General features: G+C 47.8%; 2 protein-coding genes across 5 annotated transcripts in view; one reads left to right on the top strand and one right to left on the bottom strand.

Moving 5' to 3' along the window:
* The window catches only part of LOC125446584 (zinc-binding protein A33-like), a 29,868-nt gene extending 15,723 nt beyond the window's left edge, over positions 1-14,145 (bottom strand). Inside the window, exons 1-3 of one of the 4 annotated variants that reach the window (XM_059639371.1) lie at positions 13,849-14,145; positions 13,154-13,444; positions 8,521-8,992 (exon numbers count right to left, since the gene is read on the bottom strand). In XM_059639371.1, the coding sequence (XP_059495354.1) occupies positions 8,521-8,952 (432 nt within the window). In that variant the 5' untranslated portion in view covers positions 8,953-8,992; positions 13,154-13,444; positions 13,849-14,145. Of the gene's footprint in view, positions 1-8,520; positions 9,046-13,153; positions 13,445-13,848 lie in introns of those variants that run through there. The other 3 variants (XM_048520273.2, XM_059639373.1, XM_059639372.1) reach the window with 3 other exon arrangements.
* The window catches only part of LOC125446585 (butyrophilin subfamily 2 member A1-like), a 30,640-nt gene continuing 17,893 nt past the window's right edge, over positions 13,087-25,833 (top strand). Inside the window, exons 1-5 of the mRNA XM_059639374.1 lie at positions 13,087-13,464; positions 17,132-17,246; positions 17,967-18,314; positions 20,100-20,381; positions 24,330-24,458. Coding sequence (XP_059495357.1) covers positions 17,192-17,246; positions 17,967-18,314; positions 20,100-20,381; positions 24,330-24,458 — 814 coding nt within the window. The 5' untranslated portion in view covers positions 13,087-13,464; positions 17,132-17,191. The remainder of the gene's footprint in view (positions 13,465-17,131; positions 17,247-17,966; positions 18,315-20,099; positions 20,382-24,329; positions 24,459-25,833) is intronic.

Raw genomic sequence — 25,833 nt, 5'->3', positions numbered from 1 at the left:
GGTGATTTCAAGATTAGGGGGCATAATTTTGAGATGAAAGGAGAAAGATATAAAAAGACAATTTTTCTTTAAAACACAGAGAGTGATTCATACGTGGAATGAACTTCCAGAGAAAGTGCTGGGTGTAGGTACAGTTACAACATTTAAGAGTCATTCGGATAAGTTCATGGGAAGGAAATTTGGAGGGATATGGGCCAAGCGCAGGAAGGTGGGGCTCATTTAGTTTGGGAACAAGGTCAGCACGGATTGGTTGGACTGAGGGGTCTGTTTCTGTTCTTTATGGCTCTGTGCCTCGAAATGCCAAAGCAAGCTTGGGCTGAATGGCCTGTGCTTGTTCCCATGTTCTGTCTACTCTCCCACAGAAATTCCTGCCACATAACCCCCAACCCCCTTATAGCCACGAGAAACATTTCGAACTATTCTCCATTCTGATGATAATGTCACAGACCTGAAATGTTATGAGTAAAATTACTGCAGATATTTGAAATATGAAACAGTAACAAAAAGAAAACACGCAGTGGGTCAGGAAGCATCTGCAGAGAGAGAGAAAAACAGGATTAAAGTTCTAGGATAACCAGGTGTAGAGCTGGATGAACACAGCAGGCCGAGCAGCATCGGAGGAGCAGGAAGGCTGATGTTTCGGGCCTAGTCCCTTCTTCAGGAATGGGGGAGGGGAAGGCATTTCTGAAGTAAATAGGGAGAGAGGGGGAGGCGGATAGAAGATGGATAGAGGAGAAGATAGGTGGAGAGGTGCAGTGGGAGAGAGAGATCCACTGAGGTTTTTCCAGAGGGAGGAGGATCACTCCTTCAGGATAGGCATCCTAAGAAGAGGCTTCGCAGTGGGGTTAAAGTTGTTTCAGAGATAGCGGGAACTGCAGATGTTTGAGAATCCGAGAAAACAAGGTGTACAGTTGGAGGAACACAGCAGACACAGCAGCATCGAAGGAGCAGGAAGGCTGACGTTTCGGGCCTAGACCTTTCTTCAGAAATTTCTGGGTGACCTTTCATCAGAGCTGAAAAAGATAGGAATTGAGTATTGCTGAAAAAAAAGTGCATAATTTTCTAAGCTTTCAGTCCCGTACTTCTCAGGAATGTGACCAATTAGAGTCAACCTGCTGGTTTATGATGTAAACAAAATCTGTTTTCCTTTAGCTTTTGTAGTCCTTGTAAACTGCCCTAATGATCGTAAGATGAAATGTTCAACAAAGGGAGTTGAGCAATACTCACATGCTGCACTTCCAATCAAAAGATCAGGAAATTTTACATTTTATGCGGAGGAGTGGGCTAGAGGACATGCGAAATTAAACAATAGTATTTTTTAGTGCGATCTTGCAATAAACAATTTCCCCTCTCCGAGTTTGCCATGAAAATGAAAACTTTATATAATCCTGCACAAGTAAAAGATGCCAAGATAACAAAATGTGAGGCTGGACGAACACAGCAGGCCAAGCAGCATCTCAGGAGCACAAAAGCTGACGTTTCGGGCCTAGACCCTTCATCAGAGAGGGGGATGGGGGGAGGGAACTGGAATAAATAGGGAGAGAGAGGGAGGCGGACCGAAGATGGAGAGTAAAGAAGATAGGTGGAGAGGAGAGTATAGGTGGGGAGGTAGGGAGGAGATAGGTCAGTCCAGGGAAGACGGACAGGTCAAGGAGGTGGGATGAGGTTAGTAGGTAGCGGGGGGTGCGGCTTGGGGTGGGAGGAAGGGATGGGTGAGAGGAAGAACCGGTTAGGGAGGCAGAGACAGGTTGGACTGGTTTTGGGATGCAATGGGTGGGGGGGGGGAAGAGCTGGGCTGGTTGTGTGGTGCAGTGGGGGGAGGGGACGAACTGGGCTGGTTGAAGGATGCAGTCGGGGAAGGGGAGATTTTGAAGCTGGTGAAGTCCACATTGATACCATATGGCTGCAGGGTTCCCAGGCGGAATATGAGTTGCTGTTCCTGCAGCCTTCGGGTGGCATCATTGTGGCAGTGCAGGAGGCCCATGATGGACATGTCATCAAGAGAATGGGAGGGGGAGTGGAAATGGTTTGCGACTGGGAGGTGCAGTTGTTTGTTGCGAACTGAGCGGAGGTGTTCTGCAAAGCGGTCCCCAAGCCTCCGCTTGGTTTCCCCAATGTAGAGGAAGCCGCACCGGGTACAGTGGATGCAGTATACCACATTGGCAGATGTGCAGGTGAACCTCTGCTTGATGTGGAATGTCATCTTGGGGCCTGGGATGGGGGTGAGGGAGGAGGTGTGGGGACAAGTGTAGCATTTCCTGCGGTTGCAGGGGAAGGTGCCGGGTGTGGTGGGGTTGGAGGGCAGTGTGGAGCGAACAAGGGAGTCACGGAGAGAGTGGTCTCTCCGGAAAGCAGACAGGGGAGGGGATGGAAAAATGTCTTGGGTGGTGGGGTCGGATTGTAAATGGCGGAAGTGTCGGAGGATAATGCGTTGTATCCGGAGGTTGGTAGGGTGGTGTGTGAGAACGAGGGGGATCCTCTTGGGGCGGTTGTGGCGGGGGCGGGGTGTGAGGGATGTGTCGCGGGAAATGCGGGAGACGCGGTCAAGGGCGTTCTCGATCACCGTGGGGGGAAAGTTGCGGTCCTTAAAGAACTTGGACATCTGGTATGTGCGGGAGTGGAATGTCTTGTCGTGGGAGCAGATGCGGTGGAGATCTCTCCGTGACTCCCTTGTTCGCTCCACACTGCCCTCCAACCCCACCACACCCGGCACCTTCCCCTGCAACCGCAGGAAATGCTACACTTGTCCCCACACCTCCTCCCTCACCCCCATCCCAGGCCCCAAGATGACATTCCACATCAAGCAGAGGTTCACCTGCACATCTGCCAATGTGGTATACTGCATCCACTGTACCCGGTGCGGCTTCCTCTACATTGGGGAAACCAAGCGGAGGCTTGGGGACCGCTTTGCAGAACACCTCCGCTCAGTTCGCAAAAAACAACTGCACCTCCCAGTCGCAAACCATTTCCACTCCCCCTCCCATTCTCTTGATGTCATGTCCATCATGGGCCTCCTGCACTGCCACAATGATGCCACCCGAAGGCTGCAGGAACAGCAACTCATATTCCGCCTGGGAACCCTGCAGCCATATGGTATCAATGTGGACTTCACCAGCTTCAAAATCTCCCCTTCCCCGACTGCATCCCTCAACCAGCCCAGTTCGTCCCCTCCCCCCACTGCACCACACAACCAGCCCAGCTCTTCCCCCCCACCCATTGCATCCCAAAACCAGTCCAACCTGTCTCTGCCTCCCTAACCGGTTCTTCCTCTCACCCATCCCTTCCTCCCACCCCAAGCCGCACCCCCCGCTACCTACTAACCTCATCCCACCTCCTTGACCTGTCCGTCTTCCCTGGACTGACCTATCCCCTCCCTACCTCCCCACCTACACTCTCTCCACCTATCTTCTTTACTCTCCATCTTCGGTCCGCCTCCCCCTCTCTCCCTATTTATTCCAGTTCCCTCCCCCCATCCCCCTCTCTGATGAAGGGTCTAGGCCCGAAACGTCAGCTTTTGTGCTCCTGAGATGCTGCTTGGCCTGCTGTGTTCGTCCAGCCTCACATTTTATTATCTTGGAATCTCCAGCATCTGCAGTTCCCATCATCTCAAGTAAAAGATGCCTTGGGTTTGTTTGTTGGATCCCACCAAACTCCAATGTTTGTTTATTTTCTTCATATGCTACTGTATCAGAATGGAACTGCTTTAGTGACAACGTATTGTGACGATACTGTGGTTTTTAAGAGGTTATTTTATCATTTTTTTCCCCAAAGAGCTTGTAAGGCAGAGGTACAGAGCTGTGATGCCTTGGGTTGATTTTTCGTTTTAAGGTTTAGATTTAAGCAGATGTTGCCGGGATCTCAAAAGAGTTGGAATGTTTCGCCAGTTGGAATGTTTGGCTGCTACGGTCTCAATTTTCCCTTGATGTTTTTTCCTCTTGGATTGGAGAACTGCAGGTGAGAATCTGTATCTGAATTTTCCTTTTTGCCAAGAGGTGTGTTTATGGGATATAATCGGAGATAATGGGAAATGCAGATGCTGGAGAATCCGAGCTAACAAAGTGTGAGGCTGGATGAACACAGCAGGCCAAGCAGCATCTTAGGAGCACAAAAGCTGATGTTTCGGGCCTAGGCCCTTCATCAGAAAAGGGGGATGGGGAGAGGGTTCTGAAATAAATAGGGAGAGAGGGGGAGGCAGACTGAAGACAGATAGAGGAGAAGATAGGTGGAGAGGAGAGTACGGGTGGGGAGGTAGGAAGGGGATAGGTCTGTCCAGGGAGGACAGACAGGTCAAGGAGGCAGGATGAAGTTAGTAGGTAGGAAATGGAGGTGCGGCTTGGGGCGGGAGGAGGGGATAGGTGAGAGAAAGAACAGGTTAGGGAGGCAGGGACGAGCTGGGCTGGTTTTGAGATGCCGGGGGGGGGGGGGTCTGGGAGGGAGATTTTGAATTATCCAAATGTCTTTTAAATGTTGTAACTGTACCCACAGCCTCCATTTGCTCTGGGAAGTTCATTCCACACACAATCTACCCTCTGTGTAAAAGAATTGCCTCTTGTTTCTTTAAAATCTCTCTCTCCTTTCACATTAAAAATGTGTCCCCCAGTCTTGAAATCCCCCATCCTAGGGAAAAGGCAACTGACATTAACTATATTGACTCTATCTATACCTCTCATTATTTTATAAGCTTCTGTTAGGTCACCTCTCAAACTTCTTAAAATATTTTGAGCGGGGTCAGGTCTGGTCCATAACAGTACATAAACATAGTTTTTTTTAAATGAATAAAGCAGCTGGTTGAAATTTTTAAAAAAAGATTAAAGTTTAAGAACTTACAGCTGAGATTTTTTCCAAAATTCCTGCAGATAGATGCTGAGCCTCTCTGGGTACTTTTGTGGATTGATTTCAGCTTTCCAGCATATTTTCACTCTCTAGTGATTCAGAGAGTCATAGAGTGCTACAACAGGGAGGTGGGCCCTTCAGCCCAAACTGGTCCACGCCGACCAAAACATCTATCCATGCTAACCCCAATTCCTTGCAATGTGGCCCATATCCTTCTAAACCTTTCCTATCCATTTATTTGTCCAAATGCCTTTTCAATGTTGTTAATGTACTCGACTCAATGACTTCTGCTGACAGCTCATCCAAATACATAACGCCCTCTGTGTTAAAAAAAAGTTGCCCCTCAGGTTCCCACATATTCTTTCCCTCTGAACTTAAACTGCTGCCCTCTAGTCCTCGATTCCCCAACCCTGGGAAAAAGATTAAGTGCATTCGCCCTATCCGTGCTTCTCAGGATCTTACAGAAGTGTGTAAGATCCACCCGCCTCACCCCCTCAGTCTCCCATGCTCTAAAAAGTCCTAGCTTGTCCGATGTCTTCCTATAAGTCAGTCCCTACAGTCCTGGCAGCATCCTTGTAAATTTCTTCTGCACACTTTCCAGGCTAATAACACCCCTCCATAGCAAAGTGGCCAAACTTTAACATAATACTCCAAGTGTGGCCTCACCAACATCCTGTATAGCTGCAACATAACTATCCAACGTCTATACTCAATATCCTGACTGGTGAAGGCCAGTGTGCCAAAAGCCTTTGTCACTGCCTTGTCTACCTGTGACTCCACTTTCAGAGAACCATGCACCTAAACTCCAAGGTCCCTCTGTTCCACTACACTCCTTAAGACCCTACCATTCACCATGAAACTCCAACTTTGATTTGACTTTCCAAAATCCAACATCTCACACTTATCTATATTAAACTCTATTTGTCATTTCTTGGCCCACTTCCCCAGCTGATCAAGATCGTGCTGCAATTTCTGATAACTTTCCTCACTGTCCATGATTCCGCCTATTTTAGTGTCATCTGAAAACTTACTAATCATGCCTGTATCCAAATCACTGGTATAGGTTGCAAACAGCAATGGGCCCAGCACCGACCCCTAAGACACACCGCTAGTCGCAGGCCTCCAGTCCAAAAGCATCATTTCACTATTACTCTCTATCCTATCAACAAGCCAATTGTGTATCCAAGTTGTCAGCTCTCCCTGGATTCCATGTGATCCAACCTTCCAGAACAGCCTATCATGTGGAACCTTACCAAAGGTCTTACTGAAATCCCTAGATGATATCTACTGCCCTGCCCTCATCAACCTTCCTGGTCACTTCATCAAAGATTTCTAACAAATTTGTGAGGCATGATCACCCACGCATGGAGCCATGCTGACTGCTCCTAATCAAACCCTGTCTTCTTAAATGCATGTAGATCTTATCCCTCAGAATCTTCTCATGTAACTTACCTAGCACAGATGTTAAGCTTACTGGTCTATAGATCCCCAGTTTTTCTTTGCAGCCCTTTCTGAATTTGGGCACAACATTCAGTACCCTCCAGTCTTCCAGGACCTTACCCGTGGCTAATGATGATGCAAGAGCATCAGCCAGGGCCCTCACAATTTCTTCCCCAGCCTTGCAGCATTCTTGGATATACGTGGTCAGGGCCAGGACATTTATCCACTTTCATACGTTCTGATACTTCCAACATTTCCGGTACTGTGATAATGGACTATCCTCAAGATATCACCACTAACTTCCCCAAGTCTTCATGTCTTTCTCCACTGTGAGCACAGGAGAAATATTAGTTAAAGACCTCACCCATCTTCTGTGGCTCCACACATGCATGTCCATTTTGGTCCTTGAGCAGTCCTTTTCTCTCTGTAGTTATTCTTTTTCCTTCACTATACTTAAAGAATCTCTTTGGATTCACCTGAATCTTTGCAGCCAAAGCGCTCTCATGTCCCCTTTTCACCCTCCTGGTTCCCTTTTTCAGTGAACTTTTATACCTCCAGGGATTCTCTTGATCCCAGCTGCCTGTACTTGAGCCATGCCTCCTCCTTTTTTCTGGTCAAAGCCTCTATCTTTCTTGTCATCCAGGGTTCCCTACTCCTGCCAACCTTGCCCTTCACCCTCACAGGACCATATGGTCCTTGAACTGTAGCTATCACACTTCTAAAGGCCTCCCACTTGCCGGAGGTCCCTGTTCTTGCAAACAAACTACTCCAACCAACCTCAGCAAGCTCCTGTCTCATTCCATCAAAATTCGCCTGGCCTTAATGTAGAACTTGGCCCTGTGGCCCAGTTTTGTCCTTCTCCATAACTGTTTTAAAATTAATAGGACTACGGTCACTAGCACCCACGTACCCCCCCCCCCCCCCCCCACAACCCCGTCACCTCAGTCATTGTCCTGACCTAGTTCCCAAGAGTAGGTTGAGTTTTGCCCCTTCCTGAGTAGGGCCCTCCATATATTGTTTGAGGAAACTTTCTTGAACACACTTCACAAACTCCCATCTAAGCCCTTAACGCTATGGCAGTCTCAGTCTATGTCAGGAAAATTAAAATCCCCCACTTTGACAACCCTATTGCTCCTGCAAGTCTCCCCATCTCCTGCATATTTGTTCCTCTAGTTCCTGTTGACTATTTGGGGGCCTATAGTACAACCCCAATAATGTCACCATCCCCTTCTTATTTCTCAGCTCCATCCACAAGCCTCACTGGATGGTCCCCCAGTAATTTTATCTCTGACTTCTGCTGTGATACGCTCCTAAACCAAAAATGCCAAAAATGCAACTCCCCTCCTTCTTTCCACCACCTCCGTCCCATCTAACGCACATGTACCCTGGCACATTAAGCTGCCAGTCCTGTCTCTCCCCATTTCTGTAATGGCTACAATATCCCAGTCCCATGTACCTATCCACACACTGAGTTCATTAGCCTGCCCTGTTGGCCCTCTTGCATTGAAACTGATGCAACTTAATTCAACAGGCATTCCTCGCTCCCTGTCCTGTTCCAGCCTGACCTGTCTCTTCAGCTTGGTATTTCTGGTTACTGTATCTCCTTCCAGCCTGGCACTTGCCTCTTTGCTGTTTAGGATCCCACATCCCCTGCCAATCCAATTTAAGCCCTCCCCTGTAGCCCGAGCAAATCTGCCCACCAGGATATTGGTCCCCCTCCAGTTTAGGTGCAACCTGTCCCTCTTGAACAAGTTGCTCTGCTCGAGAAAAAAATCCCAATGGTCCAGGAATCTGAATCCCTGCCCCTGCACCAATTCTTCAGCCATCCATTCCTCCTGTTGTTAACCTCACTGGCACTGGGAGTAAACTGGAGATTACCACTGTGTAGGTTCTGGTTTTTAACGTTTTTCCTCACTACTCCACAGTGCCTCATCCCTACTTCTACCTAAGTCATCTGTGCCAATGTGCACAATGACTTCTGGCTGCTCACCCTCCCCTTTGAGAAAGGATTATGGACACGGCGGGAGTGGGGGTGGGGGGGAGGTGCAGTAGAGTTGGTTTTGAGATTGATACAGGAGTGTGGAGAGAGAGAGAGAGAGAGAGAGTGGATCTAGTTTGGGTCTCATGCAGAGCTATGAGGGGGGGCGGGGGGTACAGTGGAGTTGGTTTTGGGACTGACACCGAGCTGTGTATAGAGCGGGCGTGGCCTGTAGCCCCCTGCTTTGTAAAGCACAAGTTTGTTTTCACCTTGTAAATAGGTTGAGCCTCGCCCAGCAGCAGGAAGCGGTGGTGCCTGTGTTTCCCAGAGTCCCTGCACAGCAAGCAGCAGAGCTGACCATCGGTTTCGCACAGCAGCTTCAGTGCCTCCTGCTGGTGGTCCGGGCACCAAAGGGTATCCGCCTCCTCCCCCCGGGGGGACTCAGGCTGCAGCTGTAGCTCCCTCACTTTCCGGGACAGACTGGCCAGCGACAGGCTGCTCCGCAGCTTCCTGCACGGGGAGACGGCTCGACACTGCGGGCAGCCCCATTGACCGCCCTCCTGCCCGGCCCAGCTCCGGGTGATGCACGGCCGGCAGAAGTCGTGGCCGCACTCCAGCACCACCGGCTCGTTCAGCAGCTCCAGGCAAATGCAGCATTTCAGCTCCTCGGCCAGGTACTCCAGCTGCCTCCTGGTCGCCATCCCCGCCCTTTCCCAAGTTTGGAAGGTCAGGTCCAGTCCTCTGCAAACAGAAACTGTCAAAAATAAAACACCCTCTTCCTGCTAACTTCCTGAACTGTCATTGCGATTGCGCAGGAGTTAAAGGCTCCAGTTCTATACCCGCCCACTCTGCGCACAGTCCCAAAACCAAGTCCCTTCATCAGAGACTCTCTGCTGAAGGGTCTAGGCCCGAAACGTCAGCTTTTGTGCTCCTGAGATGCTGCTTGGCCTGCTGTGTTCATCCAGCCTCACATTTTATTATCTTGGAATCTCCAGCATCTGCAGTTCCCATTATTTCTGATCCCAAAACCAAGTCCACTGCCCTTCTCTCTCTCCAGACTCCTGTATAACTTCACAGTCCCCACATTCTCCCTCTGTAATGCTTTATCAATCTAAATCTCATCCCACCGCCCTGGCACTGGCTTTCTCTCTCTCCATAGCCTTTTATCAATCCTAAATTAACTCCACAGTCTCTCTCTCTCTCCATAATCCTTTATCAATCTGATTGTAATTCCTGTCCCCTTTATTCCATAATCCTGTATGAATCCAAAACCTTAGCCCCTGCCCCCTCTCTCCGTAACCCTGTATCACTCCCAGAGTACCACCACTGTCCCTCTCTCGCTACATCACCCTTTATCAGTCCTAAACTAACCCCACAGCCAAACTGTCTTCCGATATCAGTGGTAATTCAATCCCAAATTTACCTCATTTTTATTCACTGTCCATAGCCTTGTCTTAATCCCAAACCAATCCCACTGCCCTGCTCCCTCCATAACCCTGTCCCAATCTCAAACTAATTCACTTGATCAGTGAGTTTGCAGATGATGTGAACATTGGTGGGGTGATAAAGGTTAACCTCAGATTACCAGAGGATATAGACAGGCTGATCAATGGCAAATGGAATTCAATCTGGCAAATGGAATGTGAAGTGATGCACTTGGGTAGAACAATTAAAGGAAGGGATGAATGATAGGACTCTGGGAAACATTGAACATCAGAGGGTCACCAGTCCATTATCAGGACAGGTGGATAAAGCAATGAGAAGGGCATTTATTAAATGAGGCATAGAGCTTAAGAGCAGGGAAGTTATGCTAGAACCATGTAAAATGTCGGTTAGGCCACACATAGAGTATTGTGTGCAGTTCTGGGATCCACATTATGGATGGGATGAGATTACACTGGAGATGGTGCAGAGGGGAGTGACCAGGATGTTGCCTGGGCTGGAGATTTTCAGTTACAATGAGAGATTGAACAGTCTGGGTTTGTCTTCCTCAGAGCAGAGGAGATTAAGAGGGACATGATTGAGATGTAATAAAATGAAGAGGGTCATAGATTGGGTTGACAGGAAATGTTTCCCCTTGATAGAGGGATCATTGACCAAGGGAATTTAAAGTAATGGGGAAGGAGGCTTGGAGGAGATGTGAGGAAAAACATTTTCACCCAGAGGGTGGACATAACAGGAACTGCAGATGCTGCAGAATCTGAGATAACAAGGTGTAGAGCTGGATGAACACAGCAGGCCAAGCAGCATCAGAGGAGCAGGAAAGTTGACGTTTCGGGTCTGGACCCTTCTTCAGAAATGTAAATTTCAGAAATATAGAGAGACTAATCTCAAACTAATTCCATTGCCCCTCTCTCCATAGCCCTTTATTAATTCCTCAGCCCCTCCCCCTTCTCTCCGTAGTGTTTTATCAATCCTAAACCAATCTCACTGCCCCCCTCTCTCCACAGCCTTGAATTAGATCCAAACTAACTCCACTGCCTACTCTCCCACTAGATGTCTGTACCTATCCCCTCTCATTTCACAGCCCTTAGGTCTTAGACCTAAAACTAACTTTACTGTCCACACTATCTGCAGATTCCTGTATCAACCCCACTATTCCTCTCTCCCCATAGCTGTGTATCAATCTTCACAGAATCTGAACATTTTGTAAGTACCATAACCAAATGATACTTATCAAGCAGCCCTACTGGAATTTGAGCGCTGTCACTAAACTAGATTTCAGAACAGTAAGATTGTCAATCAAATCCTTTATATATCCTGGTCTCTATGCACCACCTCACACTGCTGCTGGAATGTGCCTTTGCAAAGAAAGTCTGGAGAAAGATGCAATGGCTTTTACCAAGGTTCGGCCCGAGTAGCACCATGACCTAGGACTCTGTGCTCTACGGTTCTGATCCCTAGGATGCACACCGAGACAAGCATCAACTGCACCTGGAGGACCATTGACTCACTGAAGGGACCCCCTTTGTTCTGCCCGAACCTTGTTGATCTTCCAGATCAAAGAGCTGACCTCAACCAACTGCTAGAGGAAAGATGTTGTGAAACTTCAAAGGGTTCAGAAAAGATTTACAAAGATGTTGCCAGGGTTGGAAGATTTGAGCTGTAGGGAGAAGCTGACTAGGTTGGGGCTCTCTTCCCTGGAGCGTCGTGGGATGAAAGGTGGTCTTTGTGAAGTTTATAAAATCATGAGGGGCATAGGTAGGGGGAATAGTCAAGATCTTTTCCTCAGGGTGGGGGGGGTCCAAAACTAGAGGGGCATAGGTTTAAGGTGAGAGGGGAAAGATTTAAAAGGGACATAAGGGACCACTTTTCCACACAGAAGGTGGTGCATTTATGGAATGAGCTGCCAGAGGATGTGATGGAGGCTGGTGCAGTTACAATATTAAGGTTTTGGAGTCGATCTGTAGCTTGTGTTGTGGTTGTTGGGGTTGGTTGGCTTGCCAAGCTGTTCTGTTGTTTCACAGATGATTCGTTACCGCGCTGGGTAACGTCCTCAGTGCAGCCTCTGATGAAGTGTCGGTGTGTTTTCCCGCCTGGCTTTTAAACTCTGGGGTTCGTTGCGATGGACTGCCTCACTTCCGGGTTTCCTCCAAAGTGGAATGTATATGGGGTCGAGGTCAATATGTTTATTAATAGTGTGTTTCGTAGAGTGCCGTGCTTCCAGGAATTCTCGTGCTTGTCTCTGCCTAGCCTGTCCCAGGATCTTGGGGTTGTCCCAGTCGAAGTCATGGTTCTCCTTGTCCATGTGGATTGACACGACCAATACTCACTCATCTCAATCCACATGGACAAGGAGAACCACGACTTCGACTGGGACAACATCAAGATCCTGGGACAGGCTGGGCAGAGACAAGCACAAGAATTCCTGGAAGCATGGCACTCTACGAAGCACACTATTAATAAACATATTGACCTTGACCCCATATACATTCCACTTCGGAAGAAACCCGGAAGTGAGGCAGTCCATCGCAATGAACCCCAGAATTTAAAAGCCAGGCGGGAAAACACACCGACACTTCATCAGAGGCTGCACTGAGGATGTTACCCAGCATGGTAACAAAATGTCTGCGGAACCACAGACCAGCTCAGCGAGCCAACCAACCTCAATTACAATATTTAAAAGGCATATGGATGGGTTTATCAATAGGAAGTGTTTGGAGGGATGTAGGCCAAATGCTGGTAAATGGAACTAGTTTAATCTAGGATATCTGTCTGGCATGGACAAATTGGACCGAAATGTCTGCTTCCATGCGGAACATCTCTATGACTCTATAAGTGTCACATTCCACTAGCACATTCCAAGGTCCAGGTCCATGTGCTGAAGAACGCATTAGAGGTCAGGGCAGCTTAGACCAAGATGCAGTGGAGAAAGATCAGCGCCTGTGGTCTTTCTGCTAAATCTGCATCCTCTTAAGGAACAGTGGTAGTGTCCTTACTTCTGAGCCAGGAGATCTGGATTCAAGTCTCACCTGTAATAACACCCTTGAACAGATTGGTTAAAAAATAGTTTATAACGGGGATCTGTTATGTTTCGAGATAATCTGGTACCCTTAATGGGAAGGTAAATAGTTTCCTTCCATAGTCACAAAATATCTTTTTGTTGCAAATAGATTGAAGCTATCATGTAGACTGTAGAATTAAAAATCGACTGTATTTTCTGCAAAGTCTGTACCAAACTGTTTTGCACTTTCAGAGATAATGGAAACTGCAGATGCTGGAGAATCCAAAATAACAAAGTGTGAAGCTGGATGAACACAGCAGGCCAAGCAGCATCATAGGAGCACAAAAGCTGACATTTCGGGCCTAGACCCTTCATCAGGGAGTCCCTGATGTGTTCATTCAGCTTCACACTTTGTTACCTAGTTTTGTACTTTTATTTGTTTTTTTGTGGTTACTTACTAATCATCAAGTATCTGTTCGAAATTGACACAAGAAGAATTACAGGAAAGGAACATGGCCTGATTCCAAGTTTCACTTTACATGAAGGATTGGAACCAGTTTGTCTCCCTCTCTCGATCATGTGAAATTATCACAGCGGCACATATTGAGGGTTCTACCCCAGAGCGAAACGCCATTTCCGTGCCTCGTATTCCACTCTCCCAAAAGTAAATAGAGAAACCAGCTTCTCCACCGCGACAGGAAAACGTGTTTCGGCAATATTCGCCGGGAGTGTTGTTGAGACGGGGATATCTGGAAAGGAACATACTCGAGTAAGTTTCACCTCGGCCGGATTCCTTACTGAAACTGACTAATGGAACGGATTTAATCTGTTGCTGGCTACACTGAACTGGGATAATATCTTAGTATCACAGGGATTGCGTACTCTTTTTACTGGGTGCTGGATCTTACCCAGAAATCGTGAATGTTACAATCGGGGAAACTTTTAAACTGAGAGTCAAATATTTCTGACTCTTCCGGAACTTTACGGCCTGGTCTCTCTCTGTAACCAAACACCAGTTTTGTGTTGGAGGAGTTATTCATAGTAATGAAGTTTTTTAACATTTGTGTTTCAGAGTGGACTTTATGTTGTGTCTCATATCATCCGTAGAATTTGACCCCCACCCAAACGCTCTACTGAAGAGTTTAAAACTTACTTCAGCTGCGGAAGGTCTCATTCCTGCCTCTGTACTCGCCAGACTCGATTCCCAAGCGCTGCCCTCGGTTTCCGTCCACTCTACCCTCTGTACATTGAAATCGACCCAAAACCGTGCCCCCACTCCCCGTGCTAGCTCAGTTATACAGACTCCTGTTTGAACAAAGACTCCAGTATAAGATGACGTCCCATCTCTGTCTTCACATCCTGCTGAGGCCTTGTCTCTTTTCAGTGTGTACTGTAAACCAGCATCCCCAGTAGCAGCCATGCAGCCTGGACCCGATGATCTGGTGAAGGATTTCTCCCCCCCCCCCGCGCTTTTAAAGGAGCTTCTTAGAACTGTCCATCCTTTAGATCATCCACCCCAATTTTGTCTTGTGGTGCACCCTTATCGGAGAGTCCCCATTTGGGGGCCAATAAGCCCACACCAACCCTCAGAACATCCCACCCCCCTATAATCCAGTCACGCTACACATCCCTGAACGCGACACGCAGTTTCTCATGACCGATCCACCTAGCCTGCACATCTTTGGACTGTGGGAGGAAACCGGAGCACCCGGAGGAATCCCACACTGACACGGGGAGAACGTGCAAACTCCACACAGACAGTTGGAATTGAACCTGGGTCCCTGGCGCTGTGAGGCAGCAGTGCTAACCCACTGAGCCATCGTGCCACTCTGATGAAGTGCCCTAATGACTTACTAGCTTTTCACAAATACAATATATTTTCTGGAGTACTGAGGAAGGGGTCACTGGATCCGAAATGTTAACTCTGATTTCTCTCCAACAGATGCTGCCGGACTTGCTGAGCTTTTCCAGCAATTTCTGTTTTTGTTTCGGATTTCCAGCATCTGAAGTTCTTCTGGTTTCTATTTTATGGAGTACTGAGTACAGTTTCGGTCTCCTTACTTGAGAAAGGATGTGCTGGTGCTGAAGGGGGTGCAGATGAGATTCACTCGGTTGATTCCAGAGTTGAGAGGTTGGATTATGAGGAGGGGTTGAGTAAACTGCGACTATACTCATTGGAATTTGGAAGAATGAGGGGGGATCTTATAGAAACATCTCAAATAATGAAAAGAATGTATAAGAAAGAAGCAGGGAGGTTGTTTCCACTGTTGGGTGAATCTGGAACTAGGGGTCATAGCCTCAAAATAAGGCGGAGCAGATTTAGGACTGAGTTGAGGAGGAACTTCTTCGCCCAAAGGGAGGTGAATCTGTGGAATTCCCTGCCCAGTGAAGCAGCTGAGGCTTCATCATTGAATGTTTTTAAGGCAGGGATAGATTTTTGAACAGTAAGGGAATTAAGGGGCGTGGTGAGTGGCCGGAATAAGTGGAGTTGAGTCCACAAAAAGATCAGCCATGGTCTTATTGAATGGCGAAGCAGGCTCGAGGGGCCAGGTGGCCTACTCTTGCTCCTATTTCTTATGTTCTTATTGTTGCTGTTCCCAGCATACAATAGTGGGAATCTGGAGCTCACTTTGAGGATGGGAGAGGCAGAAACTCTCGTTTCTGAGGTTGTATTTAAATGTGCACTTACAATGCCAGTGCATACAAAGCTATGGACCAAGTGCAAGAAACTGCCTGTCACGTTCAGGGATGTGTAGCGTGACTGGATTATAGGGGGGTGGGATGTTCTGAGGGTTGGTGTGGGCTTATTGGCCCCCAAATGGGGATTCTCTGATAAGGGTGCACCACCAGACAAAATTGGGGTGGATGATCTAAAAGATGGACAGTTCTAAGATTCACATTCTCCCCGTGTCTGAGAATAGGCAGGTGGTTATTTTTGACTGGCACAGACTTGATGGACAGAAAGGTCTTTTTCGGTGCAGAGACCTCTTTGAAAGCACAGAGACGGGCTACTCTACCCAAGTGACCCATGCAGGTGTTTACACCGCACACAGTGTGTCCAAACATCCTGGATTTTCCAGAATATTCCCTCCTGCCTTCTGTTCTGGGTGTGAGCTTCCTGGCTCACTATTTGTCCTGGCACTCCCTCAGTACTGACCCTCCGACAGCGCAGCACTCCCTCAGTACTGACTCTCTGACAGTGCGGCACTCCCTCAGTACTGACCCTCTGACAGTGCGGTACTCCCTCAGTACTGACCCTCTGACAGTGCGGCACTCCCTCAGTACTGACCCTCTGACAGTGCGGCACTCCCTCAGTACTGACTCTCTGACAGTGCGGCACTCCCTCAGTACTGACCCTCTGACAGTGCGGCACTCCCTCAGTACTGACCCTCTGACAGTGCGGCACTCCCTCAGTACTGACCCTCTGACAGTGCGGCACTCCCTCAGCACTGACCCTCCGACAGTGCGGCGCTCCCTCAGTACTGACCCTCTGACAGTGCGGCGCTCCCTCAGTACTGACCCTCTGACAGTGCGGCGCTCCCTCAGTACTGACCCTCTGACAGTGCGACACTCCCTCAGTACTGACCCTCTGACAGTGCGGCACTCCCTCAGTACTGACCCTCTGACAGTGCGGCACTCCCTCAGTACTGACCCTCTGACAGTGCGGCACTCCCTCAGTACTGACCCTCCGACAGTGCGGCACTCCCTCAGTACTGACCCTCCGACAGTGCGGCACTCCCTCAGCACTGACCCTCCGACAGTGCGGCACTCCCTCAGTACTGACCCTCCGACAGTGCGGCACTCCCTCAGTACTGACCCTCTGACAGTGCGGCACTCCCTCAGTACTGACCCTCCGACAGTGCGGCACTCCCTCAGCACTGACCCTCCGACAGTGCGGCACTCCCTCAGTACTGACCCTCCGACAGTGCGGCAATCCCTCAGTACTGACTGTCTGACAGTGCGGCACTCCCTCAGTACTGACCCTCTGACAGTGCGACACTCCCTCAGTACTGACCCACTCACAGTGCGGCGTTCCCTCAGTACTGACCCTCTGACAGTGCGGCACTCCCTCAGTACTGACCCTCCGACAGTGCGGCACTCCCTCAGTACTGACCCTCTGACAGCACACCTGCATCACCATGTCCAAAGCTACTGGAGCATTAATTTGTTGAATTGTGTGATTTTTGCTACAATTTAAAAGTTATTTGCCCCAGTGATAGATCACAAAGTAATTGAAAGCTTTTAATTTGATCTTTGGTAAATTCATCTGAAATTAGTGCTGTGTTTTTGCATTAATATCGCTGTGGATACGGGAAACACCTGGGGCAGGTGGGACTTGAACTCGGAGGTAGAATCCAGAGGTGGGGACTCTGCCACAAGAGCCTTACTCAATATTACAAAATAGTGGCAACTCAAGTCTGAAATATTTCTTACAGGTTTGAATGAAATGCCACTCTGTGTTTTCACAACTGGTTTCGCTGTCCATCCTGTGAAAGATGTTGTGGAGATCTTTAATTCCTCTTCTTCTCATCCTACGATCTTCAGTCGATGGTAAGTGGCCAAATGTGTAACTGTGGTATCATAGATTGGTGGAGTGTGGACAAAGCCATTGCGAGTGTGTGCAGGGTCTTTCGTCTTGAATATTTTACCCAATTATCCCTAACCCCAGCCCCTTGCTATTTTCCTGCAGCCTTGCAATTTTTTTTTCCCTTTCCAAATGTTTATCTCATTGCCTTTTGTGAGGTAAAGCAAAATCTGCTCTCACGTTCCAGATCTCACAACTTAATCGCTTGTCTTTTTTTCACTTTGTCATCTCTGGTTATTTTATCAAATCGTCTAGACCTTCAAAAGCCCTTCCTGACCCTTTCCCCTCCTGCACTTCCCCTTTCGGGGGGACCATGGGTCTTGTGTCACTCAAACATTGACAGACTGGACTTCCTCTTGGATGCGAGATAATGAGAACTGCAGATGCTGGAGAATCCGAGATAACAAAGTGTGGAGCTAGATGAACACAGCAGGCCAAGCAGCATCTCAGGAGCACAAAAGCTGACGTTGTGGGCTTAGACCCTTCATCAGAAGGCCTAGGCCCGAAACGTCAGCTTTTATGCTCCTGAGATGCTGCTTGGCCTGCTGTGTTCATCCAGCTCCACACTTTGTTATCTTTTCTTGGATACGCTGTGCTTAGTGGCGACACTGCCTTGTGAATCCTTTTCCCAGTTTAATAACATCCTTCTGGGAAAAAAACCCATAAATGTTCTTGATCATTTCTAGGAAAGTTTATAGTTACAACTTCAAAAGAGCCGGTCGTTGTCACAGTCGGCCAGGATGTTGTTCTGGAATGCCAGCTGATCCCAGCGGAAGCTCCTGAGGAAATGGAAGTGCGGTGGTTCCGAAAAGACTGGAATAACGTTGCCCATATGTACCGGAAGGGAAAGGATCAGGCCGAGTTACAAATGAAGGAATATTCTGGGAGAACGGCATTGTTCCACGAGCAGTTTGCCAAAGGCAATATCTCCCTCCTGTTGAAGAATATTTCTGTGAAAGACAATGGAGCCTTCAGATGTTTTGTCATCTCCAAAGCTGAGGATGCTGAGGGATCGATTGAACTGAAAGTTGGAAGTGAGTGATGTTTTCTGTTTGTGACAAAGAGGCTGGGCCTTTATCTGTTTCCCTTCATTAGGAGGAGGAGGTGGGTGGAGAGAGGGCGATTCAACATGCTGGTTCTGTTATCCTGACCCAGCCATGTTCTCAGCATTGCTGAGGAGACAAGGCTCCAGGTAACAGGCTCACACTTGGCTCTCCTATCCTTGTCTCACTCACTGAGGGTTTTGACTGGAAAGATGAAAGGTTCTTGCATACTCGGGCTAGCAGAACTATATGATAAATCGATTCTCAGTTTGTTGATTCTGGGGTTGTGTTTTTAAATGGGAAAGTGAGCTTTAAATTGACTGATGTGCCCGAGAAATCTGCTGAATGTGATTCAAAGGACTCGCTGTTTTCAGCTCTGGAGCCTTTGTTGACACAGCTCTGCAGTGACGTCCCATCATGAATATGTGGTGGAGAACCCACAATGACATTTGACTCTGGAGGGGGTTCACACAGCTGTGAGATGGAATTAGGCTTCATTCAGCTGGAAAACAGGAGCTGACAGGGAGAATTCTATTACTTCAGGAGGGTTTTTAAGAACCTCTTTACTTTGCTATGTTTTTATTTGAGGATTTCCAAGACCTTGGACTGTGCCCTTCATGAACAAGCCTGGAGGAGGAATGGGGGTATACAGTGGGCACCTAGAGGTTTCAAGATGAAAATGCAGGCCTCGGTGCTTTCTTGTTCTGTGTGGTCTCCATTTCCAAACAACATGACATTGCAGGGAAGTGAGACCAGGCCCACATTCACCCTGACCTTGGTGGGTGAGACATTATTTGTTTTCATTACGCTGTGAACTGTAATTGAGTTTTCACACCAATCAAAGCGAACAGTAGGAAGTTCCAGCCTGTTTCCCCCCCCCCCCCGATTTTTTTCCACCCAACCCCAACCTCACCCCAAAACAGAAGGATCATGGGCCTGATTTAATTTTTTCAAGGAGTACAATTCAAACTTTTTATTTATGTTCAGAAATATTGCGAGAGTTGAGGTGCAGATTGACTTTGATTTGAGAGGTTTGAGGGGAATAAGATTTTCAGCTTAGAAATGGTGGAAGAGCCAAGGGATTTGTAGCCCAGGCTAATCCTATGGGGATCTATATACAAATCCCACTGTGGCTTCAGGTGGAATTTCAATTCCTATCAATAAATCAGAATTTGATACTAACCTTGGTGACCATTAGAATCATAGAATCTGTACAGTGTGGAAGCAGGCCATTCAGCCCGCCGAGTCCGCACCGATCCTCTGAAGAGCATCCCGCCCAGACTCACCTCATCCCTGTAACCCGCATTTCCCATGGCTAACCCACATAGCCTGCACATCCCTGGACACTATAGCATGGCTAATCCACCCCAGCCTGCATATCTTTGTAACTGTGGGAGGAACCTGGAGGAAACCCACACAGATACGGAGAGAATGTGCAAGCTCCACACAGACAGAGGGTGGAATTGAACCTGGATCGCTGGCACTGTGAGGCAGCAGTGCTAACCATTGAGCCATCCAATTGTTGATTCATTGTTGTAAAAACCTCCCCATTTGGTTTACTCACACCCATTGGGGGTAAAACAAATTCGACGTCCTTGCCTGGCCTGTATTTGACTCCAGGCGCGCAGCAATGATGGCTGGCCCTTAACAGCTCCCTGAGACCGCCTCGTGAATCACTCCGCCCAAGGACAGTCGTGGATAGCCAGATTCCCAGGTTGTTGATGTTGTTCATGGAACCCCCTCTTTAAACAGACAAAATCTCATTTGAAATAATAGGTGTGGGCCTTCAGCCTGTGATGAAGATGGCTGGCTACAAGGGCAATAGAATCAATCTTGCGTGTGCATCCGATGACTGGTTTCCAGAACCGAGCATAGAATGGTGGAACAGCAAGGGAGAGAAACTGCCTGGAACCTCCAAGAAACTGGTAAAGGACGCCAGGGGACTCATGAAAGTGGAGAGCAGTCTCACTGTGGGCGATAGTTCCGATAACATGTATCAGTGCAGCATCACCAACACGTTGCTGAAGACAGAGCGAGAGAGCACCTTGCAGATATCAGGTTGGTAAATCCCATTGTCGGACTGTGTAGAGACAGTTACAATGTGCACTGGGAGCTGCGATTTCGGTGGGGGCGAGGGGGGTGGTGTGTGTGGCGGAGTGGGGGGGGGAACACGGGTATTGGGGGTTGCGGGGGCACAGGATGTGATTCACGCTGAAGGGAATCCTAAGCTCAGCTGGGCTACTCGAGATTTGTGCTGAATATAAGCAGAGCCCATTCTGGCTGTCCCTAAGACCTTAAAATACAGCATCAGGAGGTCACAAGATGACAGAACCAGTGGAAATACCCACGACAGAGGGCTAACAATGTGCTTAAGTATTAAGATCGGAGTTTTATAAAATATTCAGCTCTCTAAGGATGAAGAGAGCCATGGTGTAGGAAATGTAAAATAAAACCCTCTCCTGGACTCCCATTGGCTATGGGACAGGAAAGGAAATGACCATTTCTTCACGCATTTTCAGTAGAGGGTGTGATTAACATTTTTCCCAAGGACAGTTGTTGGCTGAGTTTCAAAACTTATGGCTATCTTAGGTGTAGGTTCTGTGTTCACGTTTGATTGGCAGTTTCAAAAAAGCTCTTAAAGCATGAGTTGCGTCTCAATGCAAGTGTGCTTTTTATTGTAAGGAATTGACCACTCGAAAATTGAAAGTTTTGAATGGATTTCATGAATGAGATTTTTGCCACTGTCAATTGTAAGTGTTAAAATTAGATTGTCAGCAGTTTTTTTTTGCTTCATCTCCATGTGACCGCTCGGTTCCATCCGTTGTGGATGTGTGGTTGAGAGCTCAGGATATTCAGTAGGGAGTGGGCTTGAGATGATATTAGGTTGACGTTGCAAATTAAATGCAGTGATGCTGAATGTAGTGATGGATGAGGGAGTGCTGCAGGATTGAGAATCGCAAAGGCACAGATTTGGAGTCCAGAGAACCAAGGCAGGCTTACTTAGGATTTCTTACTGGGGTCTCCCCCAATCCCCCCCCCCAACTCACCACTGAGTAAAAATTACATGTTGTTGAACTTCCCACCTTGTGTCACTGTTGATCAGGAAATTTTCCAACCGGAGTTGCTGGTTGCAATAGTAATGCAACATTCCCTAAATATCAATGACGTTTTCATAAATTCAAGAACATCAGGACACTCGTTTCCAAAATTCCCTAGTATGAATTGGAAAGCCACAGATATCCAGCTGAATTTAGGCCCTTTAAAAGCTAGTATGCCTTTTAGATGTGACTGTTTCAGATCTGGATGAGAAAGTGGTTGAAATGAAAATAGCCATTGGAAATGAAGGACAGCACAGAGTCAACACTGCAGACCTTTCTGAAGAAGATCCTGATAATCCCTGGGAAACATTGGCGGCTCAGCTTTGTGTAAAAATGTAATTAGAATACAACAGTGAGACTGGAAACCTTACAGGCAATGGCAAAAACAGTCAATGAACCCTTTCACAGCAAGGGACGTGACAATTGCAAGCATTGGGATTTTTCAGAAGGGTGTGATGTTTGATATGATAATGGAGCCCTTATTGAAACATACAACATCCTTATAAGGGCCTTGATAGGGTAGATATACAGAGACTTCCCCTCGTGTGAGAGTGTAAGAGCAGAGAGCATAATCACACAGTAAGGGGTTGTCCAGTTAGGATGAGAATGAGGAGGAATTTCTTCAGAAGGTGATGAATCTGGGGAATTCTTTACCACAGACGGCCATGGGTCATTAAGCACATTCAAGGCTGAGAAAGATTTTTAATCAATAAGGGAGTTAAGGATTACAGGGAAGGAAAGGGTGGGAAAGTGGAGCTGAGGATGATCAGATCAGCCGTGAATGGTAGTGTAGACTCGATGGGCTGAATGGCCTACTTGTGCTCCTGTGGCGTATGAGATCGAGATTGCACATACAAGTTAAGAACCACCAAGTGTGAGGTCCAGAAAGTATTCCAGCGCGTGACCTGAAAGGATTGTCAAACCATTAATGTGCAAGGCAGATCCTTAGACTCATCAATATTCTAATTGTTTCTGTGTGAATAGTTTTGCACTGACCTGATGCATAGGTGTTTGCGGTCTTGTTGTGTGTAATTTTGTTCTGGAGTGTGGGGAGAAGGAGTTATTGTGCTACTGCTTTAGGAGCTGAGTAGACAACTGAGCCAAGGACCTGGGTGACATCACATGGCCAGCCAAGCAATGTCCTAACAGCAAGCCCATGCCTATAAGTTATGCACATAAGTTGTTTTTCTTTCTGCAAATGATCAGTTGTCTGTTCAGTCAAGCTCCATCTTGAAGAACAATGTCAGCAGATACATGGGGATACCACAAGCTCTCTTTCAAGGCACTCACCATCCTGTGATGGAAATATATCACTGTTCCTTCAAGTGGCTGGGTCAAAATGCTGGAAATCCCCTCCTCAGGGCACTGTGGGTCAACCTACGGCAGGGGGACTGCGACGATTCTAGGTGGCAGCCCACCACCATCTGCTCGAGAAGAATTAGGGATGGGCAATAAATGCTGACCATTAATTGTTAAAGACATTAATCATTCAGAGTGGACCTTCCACATTTCACTCGGGTGCTGATTCATTTATAAACCCTATTGAGTAATTTTCCATTTCTTAGCACACCCTCTCCCTCTGACCGTCCATTGTCTTTCTGGCCATCCTGCGCAGAAATAACTGAAACAGTGCACGCTCGAAACTGATATAATAGAATCATGTCATAACTTGAGCACCGCACTCCCACCTTAGGAGTCCCGACATAGTCTACAATTTGCTCAAAATTTCTTCTGGTTTCAGAGTTTAACAGGAAAGGTTCTTTCCTTGCAGACCATTAGATCACAACCAGAGATTTTGAATAGTGGATTGATGGAGGTGTTTATTCTGTTTGACTAGTAGTTTGTTTCCGTAATTGGAGAATTTATTTAGCAGTGCGAAGGAATTAGTTGTGACATGTGATAAACGGTACTTGGTGTCCTTTTCATTACATTATGGTGAGGAAGATTTCTACTCAATGTCACGGACTATCTGGAACAATAAATATGTTTGGTATTGATTTCTTTTTGCACAAGAAATTATTTCTACAAGCGAGAGATTCTGGCATTGTGGTGCTGTCATTGGTCTAGTAACCTGGAACTCCTGCTGTGGGGACCATGGTAACTGGTGGAATTTAAATTCAGTGAATAATTCTAGTGTTTGGAATTGGAGCCTGGGTCTCGGTGAGCCCGAAGCTGTCATTGAATTCCATTAGAAGCCCCGTCTCATTCACCAATACCCCTTTTGGGAAGGATATCTGCCATCCTTAGCTGGCCTGCATCAGCAATAACTACCCTCTGAAATGGCCGAGCAAGCCACTCAGGAGCAATTCAGGGGCAATTAGGGATGGTGACAAATTCTGGCCTTGCTGGCAACCCCTACGAAATAATTGTTAAAAACATTTGATGCGTGACAAATCCACTTGTTCTAAAGCAATTGCGTAACATAATTCAGTTTCCCAAACCTCTTGAATATTCCGTGGTTCAGGTCCCTTCCTCATGGAATGAGGATATTGCTGGCTCGACCAACATTTATTGCCCACAGGGCTGTTATGAGTCAACAAAATTGCTGTGGGACTGGAGTCACATGTAGGCCAGGCCAGGTAAGGATGGCAGTTTCCTTCCCTAAAGGACATTAGTGAACCAGATGGGTTTCCCCTCAACAAAAGACTCCTAATTCCAGATATTATTTATTGAATTCGAATTGCACGTTCTGCCATGGCAGGATTAGAAGCCAGAATGTTATCTGGGTCTCTGAATTAACAGTCCAGCGATAATACCAGTAGGCCATCGCCTCCTTTATCTTGCCTCCCTTTCACAGGAACAGATACGTGCAAATATTTCATAGTGTAGTTTTCTTTTTCCTGAAACTCAAGCTTAGCAAATTGCTGGCAATAGAGCAGCAGTGTTAACTGGGAAATCTGTCTTGCAGGTGAATTCTTCCCTGTGGTCTCTGGCTGGCAGGTGGCTTTCTGGATAATCTTTGTTATCCTCCTGGGAGCAATTGGTGTGGTTTCATACTTTTGTTGGAAACAGCAGAGACAACGCAGTCTAATGAGAGGTAAGGAGCAGTTACTCTTTGTTGGGCAAAATGTCTAGCCCAGGAACATCGCTTTTTTTTTGTAAAGCTGCTGAAGGGAGGGAATGGATGGCGGAAATGAGAATTTTTGCTTTGGTCTGACATTGCGTTTCAAGTGGACGAATCGGCGAAGAAATACACCCAACCCTTTTCTCACTGCCGTCCCCATGCTTGTCCTGCTGTAACTTTCGAGCAAGGGCCAGTGTAATAGTGACCCAGCAACAACAATTTCCACTGCTGGTCATTGTACACACCCTCTCCCTGACATTCCCCTGTCAAAAACCCATTTGTGTCACATTACCAACTTAAAAGCAGCCTTTATTGGCGATTTATGGACCAGACCAGACACCCTCAAAACATTTTAAGCAAGTAGCCAGACCCTAAATTTTACTTATTTTAAAAGGCAAGTCTAAAGTGCTGCTGCGTTCCAGGTGCAATTCTTTGTTCAAACCGCTCGATGTAAAGCCATACACAATTCGTTCAAACGCCATAGTTAAAACACAACGAAGCAAGAAGGAACTTAACCCTATTGGAAACCTTAACAGAAAATAGATACAGTAACTATTACTAACTAGCTGTTTCAAGATTGTAACATCCCATAAATAGCAGATAGATTTTATCCTCCGCAGGATCCACAGACTGAACATCCAGTTCCACTCAGCTTTACTGGACACCAAAAATCGTAAGTACCACCAACTCACGGGCCCCTGCTACCCACCAGAGGATTCCTGCGCCTCCCAAATCCCGACTCTGTCCCTGCCCCTCCCCCTCCCCCACCCCCACCCCCACCATGCACCCGCCGCCATTGACCATGAGGACACGGCCGGAGACCCCCACCGATGACGTCACATCCGCCTCCGCCGGCCACACCACTTCCAGGACCGCTGCTGCAGTCACCCTCACCGCAGCCGCTGCTGCCGCCCACCCCGACACTGCCACAGCCGACGGAACCCCGCCCACGGCCGACGCCGACGGAACCCCGCCCACGGCCGACGACATCATCGCTCCGCCCACAGCCAGCAACCCCAGAGAAGACAGCCACCCTGAGCCCTGCCGCATCTTCACCATCCCCCCAGACCTCCCACTGACTGAGGACGAACGGTCAGTCCTTAGTAAGGGGCTCACCTTTGTCCCCCGACAACCACACATCAATGAATACCAGTCACGATTGGACATAGAGCAGTTTTTCCGCCGTCTTCGCCTGCATGCCTACTTCTTCAACCGGGAACCCAACCCTCCTTCCACTGACCCCTTCACCCGCTTCCAACACAAGACCTCCTCCTGGACACCACCCCCAGGCCTCCTACCCTCCCTCGACCTCTTCATCGCTAACTGCCGTCGAGACATTAACCGCCTC

This window comes from Stegostoma tigrinum, chromosome 34, assembly GCF_030684315.1.
Source record: "Stegostoma tigrinum isolate sSteTig4 chromosome 34, sSteTig4.hap1, whole genome shotgun sequence".
Taxonomy (NCBI): domain Eukaryota; kingdom Metazoa; phylum Chordata; class Chondrichthyes; order Orectolobiformes; family Stegostomatidae; genus Stegostoma; species Stegostoma tigrinum.
Note: the sequence above shows the minus strand (reverse complement) of the source record. Positions and strands in the feature narration are given on the sequence as shown.